The 24,247-nt window shown below is 34.6% G+C and overlaps 1 protein-coding gene across 1 annotated transcript in view; it reads right to left on the bottom strand.

Moving 5' to 3' along the window:
- CNOT2 (CCR4-NOT transcription complex subunit 2) overlaps nt 1-24,247 on the bottom strand; it is a 230,332-nt gene that overhangs the window by 28,543 nt on the left and 177,542 nt on the right. The window contains exons 4-5 of the mRNA XM_042783115.1: nt 18,104-18,226; nt 9,176-9,242 (exon numbers count right to left, since the gene is read on the bottom strand). Of these exons, the coding sequence (XP_042639049.1) occupies nt 9,176-9,242; nt 18,104-18,226 (190 nt within the window). The remainder of the gene's footprint in view (nt 1-9,175; nt 9,243-18,103; nt 18,227-24,247) is intronic.

Raw genomic sequence — 24,247 nt, 5'->3', positions numbered from 1 at the left:
TCTAATTTTAGGTCCAAGAATTTAAAAGACCTGAAGATTCTGAAATCCTGACCTCCAAATAGATGGTGCACTATATATGCCATGAGTGTGTTGGTATATTCTAACCTAGGGATATCAGTGGATTACAAAGATTTCACTGACAGGTATAGTAAAACCTGAGAAAGCTGGGACCTCAGTAGGGTGGAAATCTGTCCTAGAAAGAAAATTCAAATATTTTCCACTAATAGAGAGCAACAGAAAAGTGTTAAGATTGCAGCCTTTCAAAGGCAGAAAACTCACGAGACTGGGAAAAACAAGGCAGTCTAGTTTCAGCTCTCAGAGGTTTCACTGTATCTGGAATTTGACAGCCTCAGAACTCAGCTTGTAGCCTAATTTTGCTCTCAACTAAGTGAAGCCAATGAACCCAATTCAATATAGCTACTACATTCTATGTACTTTCATTTTACTCATGTTCCATGAAGATCCAAGCTTGGTTCTGCATTACAGTAAGTCATTCGAAAGCAAGCTACCTAGATTAAACACTGGTTTAGTGACTCAGTGTTTGTCCACTGTTGTTGTCAGGCGCCGTGGCGTCAGCTCCAACTCATAGCGACCCCATGTACAACAGACTCAAACACTGCCCGGTCCTACACCATCCTCATAATCCCTGCTATGCTTCAGCCCATCGCTGCAGCCACTGTGTCAGTCTAGTCACTGAAAATCTAATAAACAAGGAAATGTCATTACCTACAACCACGTTCTCTGAATCTGGGAATAAATAAGGAAGAACAAGAGATTGAAAATCAGCCTACATTAAGATTTCTTCAGAAGAAATGAATCTTTTCCTTAGCTCAAGCACACCTGTTTCCCCCTAGGCCCTAGAGGTGTTTTGATAAGATATTATCAATGTGATACCTTTCACTTTACTCAACAAATATTTACTGAGTGCCTACTATGTGTCAAGCACTGTGCTAGCTGCTATGAACAAGACAGAAAAGGCTCCTACCCTCATGGAGTTTACATCCTACTCCCCAAACATGCTGTCCTAAAGTCAGCTAGAGTTGCAAATTTCCCAAAGGAATGTGTTTCTCAGACTCACTGACCACCAAGAAAAACAATACAATTTTAGAGCAGAAGCAACCTTAAAGATCACTTAGTCCAATGTTCACATTTTACAGATGAGGAATCTGAACCTCAGATAAGTTAATTTACTTCTCCAAGGTGACACAAAGAACCAAGACTAGAATTTAGATCTCTTAACTCCTAGTGTTCTTAAAGACGGCATTGTGGAAGCCCAACACAACACTAAATAGCACCCTTTAAGTGTCCAATGAATTGCAACATGTCTTCTCTACTATTTTTCTTCAGCTTTTTCTTTTGCATACTTTCTTTCTCTTCAAACTTTTCTAAATTGTCGATTCTTTTTCTCTTCCTTCCCTTCACTTTCTTCTTCTTTCTTCTCCATACCTGTCAGTTTTCTTTTCTCCAGCTTTACTTTACTTTTGTTTCATCTTCTTTACAAATTCATCACTATAAACAAATATATACTTTCCAAAACTCTAGCACCTTTGAGTACTTTTTGATAAGCTACAAACTCTAGAAGAGTCCGATTTGTCCATTTCAATCCTCCATATGTATTTATTCTATGCTGTATCACAAAATTAACAACATCAGAAATAGTTTAGAGACTAGAGGTAATCTAAAAATAAGCTAAACAAACTTTTCAAAAGGAAACAAAAATGGATAAGGCTATCACATTTAGTTCACTAGAGACTGGCATACTTGAGTTATTTCATAGTGCTAACAGTGGAGAAAGGCATAAAGGAATAAAGGAAATTAAAGATCATTGTTTACTTTTTTTGTTAAAGAGCTAATAAAATCCAAATGGTTTGTTGAACTAGCTGTGAGAAGATCAAGAGAAGACTGTTGTTGTTGTTGTTATGTGCCGTCGAGTCGGACCCAACTCATAGCGACCCCTCCTTGGGTTTCTGAGGCAGTATCACTACGGAAGTAGGACTGCCCGACCTTCCTTCCGAGGAGTGGCTGGTGGGTTTGAACCGCCAGCCTTCTGGTTAGCAGCCAAGTGCCTTAGCCACTATGCTACCAGAGCTCCCCAAGAGAAAACTACACTACTTTAAAGTGGATGATCAATCCTTAAATACTTCTAATCATCTATTTTACATTTAATTTTAAAACTAAATTTCTTTAAAACAGACCTAACAGCATTAAGCATTAACATACATGGATTTATATTTAGAAAACAAAATATACCAAATCATAAAATTTGAGTTACTTAAGTCATGCTACCACAACTAGGTGGGAAAAGTGGAGGGAAAATTTAATCTTTTACTAGTGTAAATAATCACTGAAAATAATTTCCACAATATGTCAAGAAGAGTACATGCAAGAAAAAAAAAAAAAAGGCTCTGAAGGATTTCAGGCATAAAAGACCTAGGAACAGGTAAACCAAAAAAGCTAGTATGCATGCATGAGCTTGTGTATGGGTAGTGGAATTATGCTACTTCATCTCAGTTCCTCCTTATACCAATCCCACAGAGAAGGTATTTATCCCCTTTACACAGACAAAGAATAAAGAAATGAACGGAAACAAAAAGGTTATAATTCTAAATAAAATTTTTCAATTTGACAAATTGATAGTTAAGAAAAATAAAGTATTAGGAAGAATATCTGAACATATTCTAAACAGACTCCTATCTCTTCTTTGGCAAGGTGCTACACATTCAAAGAATGAATTATATTCTCTTTTGATAATTTTTCAGGAACTTAAAGAATATGATCCAAGAAATGATCTCATGAATTATTTTCACTACACAGATTAACAGCACATCTTTAAATATTTATGGCAAGATGTGCCATCCTTTATTCAACTTTTTGCTAGAGATAAACAATATTAATAATTCAAGTAATAAGGAAAAAAAAATAATCATAGCAACCAAATCCTGGAATAATCAGACTTAAATGAAATCTCCTGAAAATCTTTATTCAGCAGGAGGGGGAAAAAGAAATCTGCAATTGATAGAAGAGGGCTACAAGTGTGTGCTTTTCCATTCTCAAAGCAACCAGATCCCTCTGTCCACTTGAACAACAGTTCTCAATGGTGTTTCACCTTGTATCTTCTAATCTTCACTCAATCCTCCTTAGCTGATTAACCCTTCCCTGAGAAATTATTTTATCATGTAATTTCCTTCATTAAAATGAAAGGATTTTAGAAACAGAAAACACTCTAGATCATCTCAATAAAATTACTGTGAAGAACTACAGCCAGAATTTTTTTTTAATTAAATGACTTGCTCAAGGTCAGAGGTAATGAACAACAAATGGTCCAATTTCTTGACTCTTATTTCAGTGCCCTTTTCAAACTATCACTTTCCATTTCCTACAGTTGTTAACTTTTACATCATCTGAGGGACTTTAAAAAAAAATACTCATGTTTAGGTCCCATACCCAGAAGTTCAGATTTAGGTCAAGGGAACTGGCGGTGGGCAGTGGAATTTTAAATGCCCTGTAGGGTGTTTCTAGGGGGTATAATCAGGGTTGAGAACCACTGTTCTATAGTATCAAAATTCACTTACAGTTTCGTCTTTAAAATTCTCTGTCAGAGCCTAAGAGATTTTTGTAATCTTAACATTTTACTCACCCCAACACAAATCCTGTTACACACTATGTATCTGACTTCCAATCTTCCTTCATTCTCCATTTCAACCCTCAAATCTGCCCTTGTATCTTTACTTATCATTATCCTTACCTAGAATATTCTCCCTTCACTTGCTCTACAGAAATTTAAAAAAAAAGACTTTGTTTCTTTTTGGAAAAAGAAATGTATGCTATGATTAAGATGTTTATATGCAATACATATAACTTACGTACATATAGAAGGGACACTAACTCAGACTTGAGAGTACAGCGAGTCTAGGATCAGAAAAAGAAAATGTAATGCTGGCTCTACTACTTACTATCTCTATATGACCTGGGGCAAGTTCCTGAACTTCTCTGGGTCCATTTGTTCATTTATACAATAAGGATAATAATAATGCATAGGACTGTTCTAAAGATTAATGAGTTAATTCATATAATGTACTTAAAATAGCACCTAACACATGCTATTGTTTTTGTGAAACATGTCTACTCAAAGATAACCAATAGTGGTCCTAAAGTGAATGCAAAATGAAATAGTCTGATGAGTGATGGCTGTCACTAGAAAAAGAGATGTTTTACAGAGGAAAGCTCTTTGCTACGACAGTGACCACAGAAATGATCTTGAAAAGTGAAAGTGGCAAAGATCTTGAGATATATCCCCCAGAAACATCAAGGCTATGCTTCTTGGTTGAAATCAATATAACAGCGTAAAAGGATTCTCCTGCCTTGACAAACTAGATCACTTCCAAATCTATCTCTTTAAGCCCAATTTGAAACATAACCTCGGTTGTGAATCCTTTCCTTATTATTCCCCAAGAAATCCAGAAAGCACTACACTTCTTACTCTTCTTTTGCAGTAAAATAATTTGTGTACTTGTTATGTTTCCCTACTAGATTATATATACAGTCCATGTCTTGCTCATTATGCATTCAAACATTTATTGAGTGCTCACCATTTGCAGGGTACTAAGGCTACAAAGACAATGAAGACATGTAATAAATAAATGCAGTAACAGCATAGCTGCTCAAACACGTACATGTACAGTGACAGCATAATAGAGACTGATCTCTTCTACCACACATCTGTAGTATTTAGCATGGCACAATATATATAGTAGGCTCTTAATAAGGAACTTAAATTCCTACCTCCTTTTCTGAAGCAATCCTGTACCACTACAAACCCTGGTGGCACAATGGTTAAGCACTTTGCTGCTAATGGAAGGGTTGGTGGTTCCCAGTGCTCCGCAGGAGAAAGATGTGATAGTCTGCTTTCATAAAGGCCTACAGCCTTGGAAACCCTGTGGTGCAGTTCTATTCCGTTCTATAGAGTCACTATGAGTCAGAATCAACCCCACAAAAACTGATTTGGAGGGGGGAGTGTAGAGGGGAGAGGTACCACTATAGTCTAACATGGCTTTTCTCTCCAAACCCTAAAAGTATGTCCATATCACCCGATACATGATACCTTTTAACCTATGTATTAGGCATTCCTTTTAACCTATGTATTAGGTATTGTATGTGATTATTTAATCTATTACATTAAATGTCTTATCCCCCAAACATACCATGTGCTCTTTTGAGAGTAAGACCTTCCAGAGCATTTCGTACAAAACAAAACTCACTGCCATTGCGTCAACTCCGACTCATAGCAACCCTTCCTTGGGTTTGCGAGGCGGTATCTCTATGGGAGTAGATTGCTCAATTTTTCTTCCAAGGAGCGGCTGGTGGGTTTGAACCATCAGCCTTCTGGTTAGCAGTCAAATGCCTTAGGCACTATGCTACCTGAGCTCCCCTATTTCATAATAGTTTCTAATTAAATGGCCCCACAATTTCCTGAAGCTACCAAAATCTGTCATTCACCTATCTACATGGTCAATAGCACCACCTCCACCCCACGTATGCTCTGGTTCCCCACAAAGCAAGTAGCGTTTATATGAAACCAGATGCCATCGAGTTTATTCCAACTTATGGTGATCCCACATGTGTCAAGGTAGAACTGTACTCCATATGGTTTTCAGTGGCCGATTTTTCAGAATTAGATCACCAGGATTTCTTGGACTCAAAACTCCAACCTTTCAGTTAGTGGTTGAGCATGTTAACTGTTTGCACTACCCAGGGACTCCAGCCTTCACATAGGTGTTCTCACAGCAGAAGAGATGTCTGTTGGAAGCATGAAACTATGCCACTGCTCTACAACCCAGAAGTCCATATACCAGCAAGGAAGGGTATTTCCTCCCCAAGCCAGAGGACCAGGTCCTCTGAGAATTCAGATACAAATGTGTAATAATGGGTTCACCCAAAGGTCTGGCTAACATATGAGCCTCTAAGATAATATACATATAGGAAGCACTCAATAAACAGTAGTTTCCTTTTTCTCCTGTCCTCCAAAGCTCTAAATCCTGTTGGTAAATAAGAAAAGGTTACTCCAACTATACCATCCCTTAATTTCAATGCATGAATTATCCAGGAGAAATTAATTCCTGATTCCCTGTTCATTCTAGTCTAGCAGGCAACTTTAGGAATTCAGAGCTCTTTAAACACAGAAGGCGTGCCTAAAATATTATGCAGACACTCAAAGAAGATAAGGAGAGAATATCATGCAACGTGAATAAAAGGTCACATTCACTGGCTTCCATAGTTATCAGCTGTTGAACAGTATTAACATAAACTCCTGGATGAGAAGTTACTTATGCATTTAGATATAATCATACTATATCAGAACCTGAGACCATATATAGGCCTCTAGCATTTTCTGGGTAGCCTCACACAATGCACAATCACTTCCTCACACATTTGGGGGAAAAAAAAAAGTAGGTATTCTGTACCCATTACCTGCCTTGTTTAATCTCAATGGAATCTCAGTTTTGGAGAGCACACTTTTCTTTCCCCACCTCCTCCACCTCCACCTACCTCCAACCATCAAGAACATACAACAGGTAGTACACCTTGCATTTTGATAGCATAAATTCCTATTGAACTCTGCCAATTTGAGTTTGAGTAAGTGTTAATGGTCACGCACTTAGGAGGAAAAATGAACTTTATTATTTCAATCTCAATGCCCGAATATAATCCCATGATAAAGACAACCTGTCCTGAGAATAACATCTAATCCCACCTATTCCTTCTATCTCCTATCCTTCCTTAAAGTCAGACCCTCAAGTTTTATCATTTTGATTTACCCACACTATTGAAATTTGACCTTAAAGCCCCACATTATAGTCTATGTCTTCTTCTCTGACAAAGTGTTTATTATTAAGACTACCTACAAGCTAAACAACTTCTTTAATTTAGCTTTCTGGGGCCTATCCTACCAGAAAAACACCAGCAATCCAGACTCTGTCTTTTTTCACTAGATATAGCTTCTTGAGCTACACTCTGTAAAGGTATAAATGTACTATGACTTGAAGCACTCCAGCTGTAGTTGGTCTTAGGTTCAGTGTTCAAAATGTGCTTCACCATTGCTACAGAAATATTGTTGTTGCTGGTTACCATCCTGTTGATTCAAACTTCATGTGTGTACAGGAGAACAGTGCTCTATGGGATTTTCAAGGCTATGACCTTTCAGAAGCAGATTGCCAGGCCTGTCTTCTGAGGTGCATCTAGGTGGGTCAGAACTGCCAACCTTTCAGTTAATGGTTGAACATTTAACTGTCTGCACTACCCAGGTATCCTAAACAGCCATTTTATATACTGAGTGCTAAGAGGAAGTATTTCTGTCATATATGACTCTTTTCAAAATTAATAAACCCAAAACCAAACTCACTGCCGTCAAGTCGGATCCGACTCATAGTGACCCCTCCTTGGGTTTCCAAGGCAGTATCACTATGGAAGTAGACTGCCCAATCTTCCTTATAAGGAGTGGCTGGTGGGTTTGAACCACCAGGCTTCTGGTTAGCAGTCTAATAATGCCTTAAGCACTAATAAGTGCCTTCAAAATATTTCTGTTAATGAAAATAATTTTGCTAATTTATTATTTTTTTTAATATCCGTAATAACTAGCATGAGTTATACAAGTCAATAAATGTCTAGCATTCAAGTGAGGTATCTTTATTTCAAACTTAATACATTTTGTATCTTATCCCAATTACAACTTCACATTTGCAAGTTAAAAAAATTATATCAAAAAAACTCTTTAAAAAAAGGTCTGTACACTTGAAACCACTGCCATTCTCTTTTATAAAACGCCTTAGTTTCTCAGTATAATTCTTCTCCATTTCCATATCTAATTTCTGCTGTGATAAACTGTAGACTTTCAAAAGATAAGAAAGTTCTTTGCAGCTGTTCTACAGAAATAAACTGTACCTTTAAGTAACTAGATACTTCCACAGTGAAGGTTACCAAAAAGGTGGAAGTCCATGCTAGAACACAGCCTAAGTGGGACAAATTACTAATTGATGATATTCCTTCAAGGACTAAAATGAACATCTGTAGATAAATAAGTAACATTTTTTAAAATGTAATAAAATTTTAAAAAATATTTTCTTTCTGCTTAACCAAAGGGAAATTGCTAGTATTTATAAGCAATTACTAAACTGTATTTACTAAATCTGTATTTATGAAATTGCATTCCATGCAAAAGAGGAAAGCCACAAAAGATAGAAAAGGGTAGATGGAAACTATGCTTTTCTATAAAATAAGTGTCTCCCCGTACTAACTTTCAAAATCAATTTGAAGAGTAAAGTAGTAGGACAAACTATCCTCTAATATCAACTCACTGCTTAGCATTACATTGGGAAAGAGTTTCAAATCAAGTAGCTAAATTTTATTCAAAGCTGGTTAAGACTGTCAACCATCAGAATGTTTCTTCCAGTTATTCACGTATTCTATAATCTTTGATGAGAATTTATACCATTTTACCCCTCCCCCATATAAATGGCATTAAAAGAAATGGTAAAATCTTATTAATATGTAATGATCAGGAAAAATAATTTTTAAAATAAATATATTTTTTTAGAGTTTTATAAGAATTTTATGTGATGATAACAGCTAAAATTTATTGAGAGCTTACTATGCGCCAGGCACTGGGCTAAATATAAATATTATAATACTTAAATAGGATCTTGGGTGATGGAAAAAGCATTAACTAACCTAAAGAAAAAGAACAAATATTTGCTAAAACCAATAGAAAATTTCCCAAACTGTTGCTAAGTAATGGTCTTACATTCATAAACTGGCCAAAAACACAAAAACACTAACTAATCAACCAATTCATAAAAACCCTTTAACTTTCTCTAACTGACATAGTATATGTCTATTTTTAATTTATTAGCAAATGCTTCTTCAAAAATACTACAAAGAAACATAAAAATACAAAAGATGTAGAAACAGATTTCAAATTATCCTGTGACCAAAAATGGCAAATCTGGATTAGTTAAGATCTGAAATACTGACATTCTGGAATATAAGTGAAATAAGGAAAACTCTGAAAATTAATTATCTTTCCTTTTAACCCACATGGGAAGCACTGGTTGCTTTTTACTTGGTAGTTATGTGTTTTTCTTTTAAGTAAATTATCTCAGAATAAATGCAAAATTCTTACTTTGTTGCCCGTATAAACTTGCCCCAAACTGAGACAGCTGACCTGATGTAGATGGTGATGCCAGCATCTAGAAACAAATTAATTACATTAGAGCATAAAGAAATTACACAGAGCATTGTATTCATACAGTACCATCTGTACATCACACTGTAACATGTGAGATTCAAACCCGTATTTTTCAGTCTTCACAAAAACATAAAATAAATATTATGTAATAAATTTCATGTTTCTTAATTTTAATCACTATAAAGATTTTTTAAGTTATACTAAATGAAAACTGTATCAGCACTATTACTTCACTTAAAAAGAAAACTAGGCTTACAAAGCCATGAAGATGGTATCTCAAAACTCAATCTCTATAAATTTTTAAGTGAAATTACTTGATTTGTAAATAATAGTAAGCTAAATTCTAAATTCAGCTTACTAAAGCTGAAAAATGGTTACACAGAAAAAATATTTACTTTACAAGAATATTTCCTGATTATTATACATAAATAATTGAGGTAGATCAAATGAGTAGAAAAACCTAACAAACATACAACTCTATAAAATAACTGGAAAGATGATAGAAATAGCAAAAGACAAGTCAAAAATACTTAGAAAAACATACAGACATGGCAAAGAAAGTAATTAATTAGTGATAAATTAGAATTTCATGGCACTTGTTGCACAGTACCTTTAAATTTTTTGTATCAGTATCTTTCTTTCCTAGTAGAATATAAATTCTTTGAAGGTATGTTATATTCACGGAATACAGTATGTTCATTTTTACATTTCTTCAGGGATCAGCACTTAGGGTGGCAGTGCTATATACAAAGTAGGTATCTAAGATGATTAAATCAAATGTGTGTGTGTACCTATGTGTATTCCCTATGTATATTAGAAAACCATCAAGAACCCTTAGATAAGGTATAGAATATATCATCAAGTGGCTTAGTAATGTAGTGGGGAAAAAAAGGAAATATACAACTAATTATAATCAAAGACACAGTATGATAAATGCTCTAAGGGAAGTATAAAACATTTCTGGAGGAAGATAATTCTGAACAAGGATGAGGTATGAGGAACACTTCATAGAGTGGTGGTTATTGAGGATTTTCCATGCTGAGAACATACAGTGAATATAATAAAGGTCAATTATTTGATAAGGAAATAAATGAAATAAAAAACAGTGGTAACTGGATAACAGGGTAACTGGGAGAAGGGCATAGGGCTCATTCCTCCGAATATCAGGAGGTAAATAAGAGTATGGTGGAGGGAGACTGTAAAGGGTCTTCTTGAATTTTATACAGAGATGAGATGGCTACCAATTATGACAAAGAAGAAAAGAAAATATTGAGCAAGTAATACAAATTGGGCTTTGGGAGGGTAATTTCAATAGCAAAAATGGATGGAAAAGGAAAATAGTGGGATACTGAACTGAAACAGAAGTGGGACTAGAAAAGAGAGGCATTTGGTGATAGAAGCAACAGTATTTAGTATCCCATTTAACTGACTGGGTTTAAGGAAAGGGGGTTGCGTTGAATGTGGGAAATCACCAGATAGGGAACTATCAGAGGTCACTCTGTGATGTCCAATGAAGGAGAATCATGCTGACATTGGTCACTTTAGGAAAAGGAAGAAGAGAAGCATTAAAGCAATCAAAGTTTCACAGTATACATTCACGCTATTTTTGTGTCAATATTCTAAGTTGTTTTACTTATTCTGCAGCTGACCAAATTTTAACAGCAGTTTTAACTACTGATACATACATGATTCTCCTAAAGTTACGTAACACTCTAAAAGCAATACTTTCTAAAATAGTATTTTCTTTAAAAAAAAAAAAAAAAATCAAACTTTATAGATACTCCTTTTCAAATCCAGAGGGTATATGATGTAGATAATTAAACTAGCATTCAAACTATATCCTCTTTATCAAGTAAAATCCAATAGAACAAATGAATAGGCATTTTATGCCTGATCATAAACACATGAAAGGTTCATTTATAAATTACAAGAACAGTATCAAAGGAGACATATGATATAGCTTTAGTTAGTGACAAAAGGCAAAATGTTTAAGAATCATAATTTTCTGTCATCATTATAAACTATAAATGAATGTAGGAGTATAGTTGTTTCTAAAGGCTTCAAATATAAAATGTTGCCTAATAAGAATACATGATTTCGAATGGTCCATAATATAATATAGACATTTTAGAAAGGATCACTTAAAACTTTACTTTTCTAAGAAATGTATATATATTTATTGAATATTTAACTCCAAAGGATATATATTTCAGTCTACTTTCCCACAAACAAGTTACAGATATGCCAAGTTATCGGCCCTCTCAGTATTGAGGGAGGAAGTATAGGAGGGGAGCACTGTGTGATGACAGATAGGGAATAGCTCCCTTGGCAAAATACTTGGACCAAGAGCAGTAGAGTGATCACAGTGTGACGTATATTATCATTGTACATAATATATATATATATATATATCCCTATATATATATATATATATATAATATATACCATTGAATGAAAAAGGGTAGTGAATATAGTTTCAAAGGAATATAAAAGTAGTTCAATGTTAAATTTAAGAGTTTATAGCCTTCAAAACACCCATATGAAATAAGCATTGATCAATCCAGCTATACAGATATTAAGTGACTGCTTGAAAATGCCAAAAACGTAAATATATTAATCTCTTACAAAAATCCAACCCTAATGATAAACCCTGAAGACATGGTTTATGAAATAAATGATTGTTAACAATGGATTTAACACAAAATGAAGGAATATGACTAGGACAAAAATGCCATATACAAGGGCAAAGAAAATGTATAAGCAATGTACCCAGGCAAAATAATTAAAGTTAACAGACAATAAAAATTTTATTTTTTAAATGTTGAAAGTTAATATGAAAGTGAATTTTTTAGAAAAATATACATACAGAAACATACCACAATAGGGAATGCAGCATAAAAAGAAAGAACTCAACTTTGGAGTCAGAAAAAATTTGGACTCCTGGTTCTATAACTTACCTATGATATGGCAGAGCCTCAGTTTCCTTCCTGTAAAAAGGAATTAACACTACCTACCTCAGAAGGTTGAAGTGAAGATTAAATAAGATATGGCACAAAGTAGGTGCTCAAAAAATAGTATTAGGAGTTGCTAATAATTTAATCTTCCTATGAATGCAGGACTTTCGTTAACAGGAGACAATTAGAGGAATTTATTAAATAATACCCTAAATTTATATAACTTTTGTCTCAAGGAACTAAAGAATGAAATATCATAAATCCCAGGAAAATAAGGAGAACTTGTATAGTCAGTGGTGAGCAATGGTTAAAAAAAGATTATATGTCATATAATCAGTAGAATGCTGAGGCCAACAGCTAGGTTACTGTGCTCAGACTAAAATCAACAATTACACATTCTCCTCATCATTCAAGAAGTCTAGAATACACATTGCAATCAAATAAGAATACCAAAAGTAAACCAACTGCCACAGTCAATTCCAAGCCAGGAAGCAACTATAACAATTAGTTTTGTGATTCCACTTTACTTCCCTGACCCACCAAAGCATCATCCCCTTATCCTTTATTTAATATACACAATGTCAAGAACTTATAGGTCAGCTCCTGCCAACGCTCTCCATAAGCACAGAAGTGTTAAGTTTGTCATCTCCCTCATGCTTCCTAGTAGTGATCACTTCTCACAATCACTCCCTCCAATGAATGTATCTTTAGTCACAATATTTGCTTCAAGAAACATTTAAAGCAGTTTGGTGAAGAAATTATTTCTTACAATTTGAAATCAATTATTTCAAAATGTAACAAAACTTTGCTAAATAAAAATTTCTGACCATGAAAGCTATTAAAAAAAATATTTTAAGTTTTAAAATGTTCATTAAAAATTCACGGTACAATATACTTAAAGGCAAGGCCATGACATAATTCCTAGGATTATGTTATTATTCCAGGAAAAAACATAAAAAGTAAGTATGATTTTTCACTATATAACATTTACAAAAAGTGAGACAAAAGGAAAGAAAGCAAGCATGTTTGTGTATCACCCTAGTTACATACACAAACACATGTTCCAGATCTAGACAAAATTTGAAGAATATTTCAAAATAAAAATAGATGATTAAAAAGTGAAATCTGGAGGAAATCTAACAAGCAGGCACACACAAAAAAGTATGAGAAAATAATACATACATTAAAAACACCAAAAAAGGGGTATGAAGGAAAATACAAGTGATTTAAGTCACAGTATCTGGTAGCTTATGAACCAGATAATTAACAAAAATATGAGTTTACTAAGTATTTTAAGTAATTTTGATTAAAATATTCTTAAGTTTTAAAAAAAAACTAAATCAGGGAGCTCTGGTGGCATGGTGGCACAAGACTGCTAACCAGAAGGCTGGCAGTTCAAACCCACTAGCCACTCCTCAGAAGAAAGGCTAGGCAATCTTCCGTAGTGATATTGCCTTGGAAACCCAAGAAGGGGTCACTATGAGTCTATAAAAATAGTGCAATAATATATACTGCAATATTCATTATCATTAATCTCTTGGTTAAGGTTCTTTAACCTTTTCTACTTTCAAAAAGTATGGTGATAAACATTTTGATACTACACTATCTGACTTTTCTAGAGTCAAAGTAGAAACTTACAGAATACCATAGGTTTCAGGAATGCCCTCATTTTTAAAGACTTTGATATACATTGCTAAACTGTTTTCTACAAAGTTTTTCTAATTACATTCCCACAGCAATCACTTCAACATTAGCTACTTTGTTTCATTAAAAAATCCTTGCTGATCTGATAGGACTAAAACAGTATTTTCTCACTGTTGTTTTAAAAATATTATTGGTTCAGTGAAATATTTTATATTTTTATAGATATATCAAAATTTTATATATTTTCTAGATATATGATTTTGTAAGTCCCCTTTATACCTATGTTTTTAACATATGAGTTGAAGATTATATGAATACCAACAAGTTTAAGAGGTTTTAGAAAGTCCCCATCCAAAGATTTGAAATTTAATTCAATTTCTTTATATTATAGTTTATTTACATTAACCCCTAACATTTTACTATCTGTACATTTACTATCAGTTCTTCTAAAAGTTTTACACATAAATACTCAATCTTGACAACGAGCTGTGAGTGCTGTACACGCTGCTGTACAGTGAAACCAGTGAGAGCCAGAACTCAACAGGACTGCCCTGTTTTTCCACGTATCACAAGTTTTCTGCTCAGAGCAGACTGAAGTTTTACCACATTTTTATTGCTCTCTGTTAGTGGAAAATAATTGCATTTTCCATCTCTGACAGATTTCCACCTCACACAGGTTCCAGCTTTTACAGGTTTTACTGTAGTATTACTCCTACTTTACAAATGAGAAAAACTAAGATACACAGCGTAAGTAACTTGCTCAAGGGCAAGTAAATCATATAGCTGGGATATGAACTCAGATAGTAGGATTTCTAGAACCCACATTCCCAATCATCAAGAAGTAATAAAAATGCAATGAAAATGGCAATTACTTATTAAAAATCATAAAGAATAATAAGAAAAGACATACCTGGTTCAGAGTCAATATTGTCATAAATGTGTAACAGTCTAAAACATTTTTATAAAGAATAATGAGAAGACCTTTAGCTAGGATGTTACAATGGTCTATAAAGCTACAATAATTCAAACATGCTGTAGTTCTGACACAGAAGCAAAATGATAAACAACAGTGTAGAAAGCGGCCCAAGAATATATCAGATGTTAGTACATGCTAAGGGAGATATTAGCCAAGAATGAATCATCTAACTCAAGGATAGTGAAAGCAAAGACAGCTTGCAGACCAAAGTCAACCCACTGCCTGTTTTTGCAGGGCACGTGAACTAAGAATGGTTTTAACAGCTTCAACAATTATATAAATATCTCTATATATCCTTGATTTTGCCCCTTGACCTCCAAAACCTATAGTAATTTACTAATCTGGCCCTTTACAGAAAACTTTTCTGACCCTTGGTCTAACTTATAATTGATATTGGGGTAACTGGATAACCTCACAGAGAACAACAACAACAAAAAAAGCCTGGCACCATAAAATTCATACCTTAAACCTTTACATTTCTAATGGATGCAAATCATATGTGAAGAATGAAATATAAAAGTACTACAAGAAAACAAAGGCAATTAAGCATGATCTGAAAAACACCACACACACACACATGCGCGCGCATGCGCGTACACACACACAAAGACTAATGGCTCACATTCAGTATAAATGATAACTATTTGTATAATATAGATACGATAAACTAAATTTAAAGTGAAAATCAGAAAATATTTGTAATAAATGATAAGAAGTTAACCTCAACATACAGAGAACACTAAGAAAAACAAGAGTTACCATCTTAAAAGAGAAATGTAAGGTAGCATAAAAAAACAGGTAATCTACACAGGGCCAATAAATATATAGAAAAGATACAGCACTAATTGTGTGAGTGTGTAAAATCAGTGATGTTTTAATGTATACATATTGTTAAAACAAAGAAAAGATACAGCACTGTGTGGGTGTGTAAAATCAGTAATGTTTTAATGTATACATATTGTTAAAACAAAGAAAAGATACAGCACTAACTGTGTGGGTGTGTAAAATCAGAGATGTTTTAATGTATACAGATTGTTACAACAATTAACCTTCCTCCCCACCCCTTGGCAGACTTAAAGGTACTAGCCAGTATTCTTGAGAGCACAGAGACTGCTAAAGAGTAAAAACTGGCACAAATTTTCAGAAGGAAAATATGTCAAAATGTTCTACAAGGTTTAAATGTTAGCATATATACTTAGATTTTATTACATAAAGATAAAATATTTTAACTATAAAATCAAAATGTTAAGCATAAATTATCACTGACTGATAAGATTATGGGCAATTTTTCTTTTCCACTCATCTAAATTTTCTAAAGTTTGTATAATTTTCTTTTGTTATTTTATCATGAGAAAAAAGTTGCAGCAGCAGCAGGTTGAGATAGCGATTATCACATCTATCTGTATTGCTTTACACTGCAGATTCTTAATTCCTATGCCATATTATCCACATAATATACTTCACAAAAAATAAAATTTTGTGGAGAAAATCACTGTTATTTCTTTGATAAAAAAACTAGATTTAAATGGTAAGCAACTTATGTGTATGTATGTGTATATAATAATGTAAATTACAAAAAAAAAAAAAAAAACACCTTAGGCATATAGAACTTTTGCTTTCCAGAAAACAGACTACATCTCTATGTCATTTATTCTCTGTACGTAATTTCAGATAATAATTTGAAAGTTTCATCTCATCCTACTTAGAATACTTAGAATCAATCAATAATATTACACTATAAAATCACAGCAATACATACACTCACATACACAAATATTAGTTTTATATTTTCTGCAGTGATGCTATCAGAAAGACATCACAAATTCTTTACCAACAAGATCAACATTTAAACAGAGAAAACTGCATAAAGAATAATTCAATTATAATTTATGTCAAATAGCTAGAAGGGCAGTAAGGTAACAGCAAACTGACTAGACAACATGATTCCATTAGCTACTAGACAGCAAATAAATGACAAAAAAAGCCATCACACAGATAATTTGAACAGAGTTCTAACAAAGTAACTGACAACTTGTCAAATGATACAAATTTCAAATAAAAAGAAGAGAGTGAGCAAGCATCAAAACAGCCAAAAACAAACAAAAAAAACATCAACATCATCAACAAAAACTTAACGTAAACCTAAGTTAAGCTAATTTGCAGAATTCTAAAAAGGGCATAAGAAGGATTGGCTTGCTAAATATCAACTTAAAAGAAAAATGAGGACATCTGTTACATTACCTTATAACTTTATGTCTTTAAACATGAGTAACAACTACTGATTAGGTTAATAGCTATAGAAGATCATTGTAAAGCTAGGAGAATTAGAAACAGCAAGTTACAAAATTTTTTAAAGGACAGAAACATTGGGCAGGTACAAAGGAAGGATACAACTGGCTCTACTATAGAGTATAGGATATAATTTAAAGTAGCTTATTAGAATTTGAAAATGCTAACAATTGAGTTTATTTTAAAGTCTTTGATAAGTCTGACAATTATGACCTGTGTCCTAAATCATTTTATTTCTAAAGGGATCACTGAACTACTGTTGTTGTTAGCTGCCATTCAATAGATTCTGACTTGTGGCAACTCCATGTGTGCAAAGCAGGACTGCTCCATAGGGTTTTCAATGGCTGTGCCTTTTGGAAGCAGATCTCCAGGTCTGTCTTCCAAGGTAACTCTGGGTGGGTTCAACTGCCAAACCTTTGGCCAGTGATTGAGTGCTTAACTCTTCGTGCCACCTACAGAACTACCAGCTTTCTGAAACACTTAATTCAAACCTCACTAATGTATCATATACTGTTTTGAATATACTTCTTTAACAAATTTTCTGCTGTAGCACCTCTTAATAACTGGAGGAGAGATGCTCTACCTAAGGTCTAGGAGGATAGCCAGATTATACAGGGTAACATTTTACTGAAGTTTTACCTTTAAATTTGTCCAAATCTGCTTCCCACTCTGTACCTATGTTTGTTTTAATATAAAAATAACAAACTACTTCTCTGATTAAAAAAGAAAAAAAATCAATGATTCAGAAGTTGTACCATGTTTATCCCATGTCTTTTGAGCACTCCTTATATTATTAGCATATCCCAACTTGACAATAATAGGTACAGTTATGTCTCCTCCGTAAGAATGGAAGTTCCTCATCTTTATATCCTTAGGGCCTAACACTATGCCTAAAACATAATCACTCAAAGACAGTACTCTGCAGTTCATATGCTTCTTTTCAGAAACTCAAAACAGATGCACACTCCTGAGTAAACACAATGTAACTGATTAACTTACATCTTTCTCTGACCGATGTGGAAACATAGAAGATTGGCTGTAGTACATGTTTTCATCATGATAGTCACTGTCGACTCCCTCTACAAACTTCTTCCTTGAAGCACCAAACATGCTGTTTGTCACCTAAACAAAAATATTATCTTTTTTTATCAAGTGTAATATTTATCAAGTGTAATTTTATCAAGTGTAATTTTATCAAGTGTAATATTTTGGAAAATGTCAGTTTTACCTTACTTCTATGTGGAAAATAAAAAACGAAAGAACCACTGCTAAGATACAGAAATAGATTAACCAAGGGCTAATGGGGCATGTGATAAAACCACAAACCTATTAAACACACCATTCATGAGATTTATTTCCAGGTCTTGAAAGTAAGAAAAGAAACTTAAAGCCCATCTTGTTTAACAGTTCCACAAAGAACTACGTATCACTTACTCTTGAAATATAGCAACCCCAAAAAGATTAAAAAACAAAAAAAAAAGGCTTAGGATAATTACTCAAAATCTTTATACCTATCTTAAACATTAGTATTATCTATCATCACTAGATCCAATTTTTAAATTATCTGTTTATCAGAGCATATTATCTTCACCTATATATTAAATGAGATGCAAGTACTTACTGAACGAGTTCATATTAGTATACTGGAAATCTTACATTAAACCACAAGTCTTTTATCATAGGTATAATTTTTGGGAAAATTTCCCCTCATATTTCCTATCTGTTTTGTACACTCATGACCAACGGTGCTTCTTCAATTATAAATAAATAGTAAATTTCCTAATCTATTATTTCAAAATGAAACACTGTAGTCATTACTTTTTATCAATAACTATGGCAAACTGATAACAGATTTTAAAGGCCAAATACTACGTGCAAGTGTGTTGAAAGCACCAAGTCATTAAATAATAGTTTTATATCTAAAAAGTCTCTGTTAAATGTGTAGAAAACTAAAGTTATTTAACCATCCCCCTGCTGAAGTCTGAGAAAAAGTTATTCAGTTAGATACAAATAACAGTCTCAGTTATATCTCTGGATTAGCAGTCTCTTTAGGGTTGAAATATATAGAATGATATGTTTAAAGAGTCTAGCTCCTCAAGAGATGGACTGATACAGTGTCTGCAACAATGGGCTCAAGCACAGCAACAATTATGAGGATGGTGCAGGACAGGAGTGTGTCATTCTGTTGTGCATAGGGTTCTCTATGAGTTGGAACTGACTTGACAGTACCTAACAACAAGAAGGTCATTAATTTACTAAAACATAAGTACATAATCTGATTTGTGCAGTAGACTCCCTAGATTTCATTTGTGCCACAGACTCCCTGGTTAATCTTATGAAAGCTATTCTGTAATTTTGAATGTAATTTTAGTGATTACAATCCCATATGCCCAGTCACCAACCTTCAAACTAGCAACAGGAATAAAGTTGTTTGCTCTTTTTTTTTAAATGAGTTATATTTCAAAAAAGAAAAGGGCAAAAAAGCATTTTACAATCTGTGAATAAGACTCATTACATATGATATTTTAGAAGTTTGTTTTACAAAAAGTAAGGATACACTTAATTCCTTTTATGGCCCTTTATTACTAAATTCTAATTTTAACAAACAACAAATGTGGAGAATGGCATGAAACTTATATAATTCAGTAAAATTTCAGGTATACTGGAGCATATATCATCATGTTGCATACACATAAATTAACTCAAATGAATACAAAGTAGAGTATTTGACAATTCTGTAACATCATCAAAATCAATTATAAATTAAAATTCTGAAACTGAAAGTCATTTTATAGGGGAAAAAAAAGGCTTCATGCTTTATACCATGGAAAGAGGTTTTAGTGTTTTAAAAGCAAAGCTAATCATGTGAATCCCTTAGACAAAGAAAAACACAGAATGTTCTTCCATCAACATGAGATTTTCCCAAGGGTCACACACACACACACACAGAGAGAGAGAGAGAGATTGAGAGAGAGAGAGAGAGGCAGAATAAACACCCAGAACTTTATCTTTGACTTATGTCCTTCACCACAGAAACTAAATAATGTAGTAATTTATACATTAGCGAAAAATACTATTTTTACTTGATTTAAGCAAAGACGACAGTCAAGAATGTAAGTGCTCCCTAGATGCTGCTCAGCCCAGGGATGGGTGCTAGAGAAAAACAAAGAATTCTATGATCCATGGCAAAATCAGGAAAATAATGACAAAGTAGAAAGTTTGTCATAAAGTTAGATTCATTTAATTTTAAAGGCTATTCTTTACTACATGTAAAATAATGGAATAGAGTATGTAGTAGGGCATTATAGAATAGCTAGAGAAGGTGTAACTGGGGAGATAATAATAAGAGAAGTAAGGGAACCAATCAGGCAAAAACCTGGAGGAACAGATTCAGTACAGAGGAACAGAAAGACTCTCGGTGGTATGGCTCAAGCAGTGTAAGTGGAGAATGGTAGAAACACACATCAGAGATACTGCTAGGAGTCAAGTCATGCAGCATGTTTAAGGCCTGAGGAAAGTCTTTGGATTTAATTTTTGTAAAACAGGAAGTCAACAGCAAGTGTGGAGGCAGTTGAAGAGTGATGTAATTTGACATGTATTTTTAAAAAATTATTCTTAAAAAAAAAAAAAGTGGGGAATAAGTTTGCTGGCCAGATGGAGTCTGGTAGAACCACTGAGACTATGGCCTCTAACTGCCCTTCAGGTCTGGAACTGAACGCACACCTGTGGCTTCCAGCCAAGCAGTAGACAGGCATACTAGTTGAGCATTTACCTGAGGTAGATTCACTCCCTGGAGAGAACAAGCAAGAGAGAAAGAAGGGCTGCTGAGGCAAGGGAGACAGCTCAGGTAAGAGTGCATGAAGGGATGGTCACAGGGAAGCGGTATCTATCGGGAGGAAGTGGGAGAGGAGATGTTGCACTGTGCTAAATTGTGGTCAATGTCATGAGACAAAGTGTATGTGATCTGCTGTATGGAAAGTGTATTTGCTCTGTAAATTTTCACCCAAATCACAATTAAAAAAAAAAAAAAAAATGATTCTAGCCACTCTGTGAAGACTGCACTATGAAAGGGACAAAAGCAGATGCAAGGAAACAAAGTAAGATTGTTGTTGTTGTTATGTGCCGTCGAGTCGGCCCCGACTCATAGCGACCCCTCCTTGGGTTTCCGAGGCAGTATCACTACAGAAGTAGGATTGCCCAACCTTCCTTCTGAGGAGTGGCTGGTGCGTTTGAACCACCAGCCGTCTGGTTAGCAGGCAAGTGTCTTAGCCACTATGCTACCAGAGCTCCCAAAGTAAGATTAGGAGACTATGTATGAAACATATAAAGAAATAGGAGAGGATAAAAAATAGGTACAGTAATTTAGACAAGAGATCATGGTGATTTGGACTATGTGACAGTGGTAGAAGTGGTGAAAAGTGATAGGATAAATAATCTGTTTGAGGAAAAGCTGACAGAACTCACTAATGAATGGATGTGTAGTATGAAAGGGTAAGGTAGGTACTCACATCTTCCTCCTGGAAGAAAGTAAAGTTAGGGTGCCTAGAAATCAGTTTGTATCAATTTCAAAGAACATATGCCAATAATGAAGTACCTGGTTGTATATTGGAGCTCTGGTGGTGTAGTGCCTAAAGCATTTGACTGCTAACCAGAAGGTTGGCGGTTCAAACCCATCAGCCACTCCTCAAAGGAAGACTAGGCAATCTACTTCCGTAATGATACTGCCTTGGAAACCCAAGGAGGGGTCACTATGAGTTGGATCCAACTTGATCGTAGTGAGTTTGGGTTTGGTTTTTTTTTTTTGGTTGTACTATATATTTTAAAGTAAAATTGGTAATTGGAAATTTTTGAAAACTACCTTAAAATTAGGAGCTCTGGTAGCATAGTGCCTAAGGCACCTGACTGCTAACCAGAGGGCTGGCGGTTCAAATCCACCAGCCACTCCTCGGAAGGAAGATGGGGCAATCTACTTCTGTAGTAATACTGCCTCGGAAACCCAAGGAGGGGTCGCTATGAGTCTGGTCCCACTTGATGGCACATAACAACAACAACCTTAAAATTACATATAAATTTAAGTTTGACTCTTTGGTGGATACAATGTTTCAGCTTTTTTGCAAAGGCATGTATCATGGGCCTACATCTGCTTTGTTAATTGACCATTCTCTCCCTATACTCTTTCATAGCAAATGTTATGCAGGACAAGAAGAGATGAAAATCAAGATTTATGAAGTATATATGTATCTATCAAAAGTTATGTTTCTTAAAAATTTTTTGAACACAGATCTAAGGCACTTAATTATTTTATTATTCTTCTGATTCCACAAGAACTATGTATGCAGCATTTAATTTGTAAAAATAGACAAGTTATCTTGTAGTACTTCCGTAGTGATACTGCCTCGGAAACCCAAGGAGGGGTCGCTATGAGTCGGGTCCAACTCGACAACACATAACAACAACAACAACAATGCTCTATATATCAGCCCAAACCCCTCTCTCTGCCCCCACCAAAAAAAAAAAAAAAAAACCTAGTCTCAGAATAAAGTTGGACAAGGGAGGAAGAATGGAGGCACTAAGTGGGCTGGGTTTTCCCAATATATTTCTTCATTGTTTAGTTTGGACTAGTTATAAATTCCTAAGATATGGCATTTTCAGCACTCAAAGAATTTCAAAGGCAAATGTAGGAAATCAGAATAATCACAGAAAAAAAGTCTGTAAAGCCCCAAACTTGCAATAATCTAACCAACAACTTCAGTGATGACTGATAAAGTGGCTCCTGATTCACAGAGGATGAATGGTAACTGGAAAACAGAAGGAATGAAAGAAGAAGCAAAAAAATACCTAGAGCTTTTTAAAAGCTAAGAGAAATAAAACTCAGTCACTTCATAAATGAAACCTTAAAATAAATATGTATTTATATATAAATATTCAGCTTTTTAAAAGTTCACTTTATACCACTTTGCTGCTCCTTTCCTATAACATAGACTATTTCCACTTTACATAGGTTGTGTATTGATCAAATCATTCCTGTTTTTACTATCTGCTAGTGTTATTTGGTATAATTTGGTAGGTTTTCTTTTGGGGGGGTCTTGGAACGTTCCAACATTTTTTCTATATAAATCAATTGCAATTGCTTCTCTGCTTCACATCATTTTGGCTTAGGAAAGGTTTCTTAAGCAGGCTCTACTTTCAGATGGCAAAACAATCCCTGCATTCTTTATGTTAAAAAAATATAAATAGGAAAGAATGAAAAATAGGCTTAGACCATATCCAAAACAGGAAGATTTTTTTTTTTTCCAGCAAGGCCTCTAGACAGAAATTTGCTATGAAATGTTTTATTGACTATAAAAAAACCTGTTGTTGAATTGACTCTGACTCACAGCAACCCTACAGAACAGAGCAGAACTGTCCCAAAGGGTTTTAAAGACTGTAATCTTTACGGAAGCAGAGTGCCCTATGTTTCCCCTGTGGAGTGGATGGTAGGTTCAAACTGCTGACCTTTCAGTTAGTCACCAAGTGCTTGACCACTGTGCCATCAGGGTTTCTTTTATTGACTACAATGTTAGCAAGTGCGAGGTTTGGCATGGAATCCCATTCTCAGGGAACACAAATACATCCTGTGGCACCAAACAAATGAAGGATGATTGAAATCTATCTCCAGTCTTAGCTTCTCATTCAAGGCACTAGTCACCAGAGCTCCTCAGGTACTAGCAGTAGATTTTAAAGTGCTATTATACATTTCTACTCGGGAAGTAAATTAATAAACAAAGTAATATTTAAAACTGACTTCCTGAGTTACTTTCGCCTCCTTTGTTCTATATATCCATCAATTCCCTCCCATCTATTCGTCTTTCACTGTGGCTTCACATCAGTCTGTTTTTTGCCAATCTTCCTATCCCCATCTAAGTTGAAGCCTGAAATAGTTTCATTATTCTCCTGAATGGGTTCCCTTCACTTTTCAACAAGTGAAATGTGTCAAGAATTTTACTAATGAAGACAAAGGGTGGATAAGTTATTAGTCTCTATCTTGAAGAAGTTCACAGTCTAGCTAGGAGACAAGACTGTAAATAAACAATTTGTTGTTGTTATGTGCCGTCGAGTCGGCCCGACTCATAGCGACCCCTCCTTGGGTTTCTGAGGCAGTAT

This window comes from Orycteropus afer, unplaced genomic scaffold (genome assembly GCF_000298275.1).
Source record: "Orycteropus afer afer isolate SDZICR_OR568_19922 unplaced genomic scaffold, OryAfe1.0 scaffold00685, whole genome shotgun sequence".
Lineage (NCBI taxonomy): Eukaryota > Metazoa > Chordata > Mammalia > Tubulidentata > Orycteropodidae > Orycteropus > Orycteropus afer.
The sequence above is the reverse complement of the archived record's forward strand: the minus strand, read 5'-3'. Positions and strand labels throughout refer to the sequence as shown.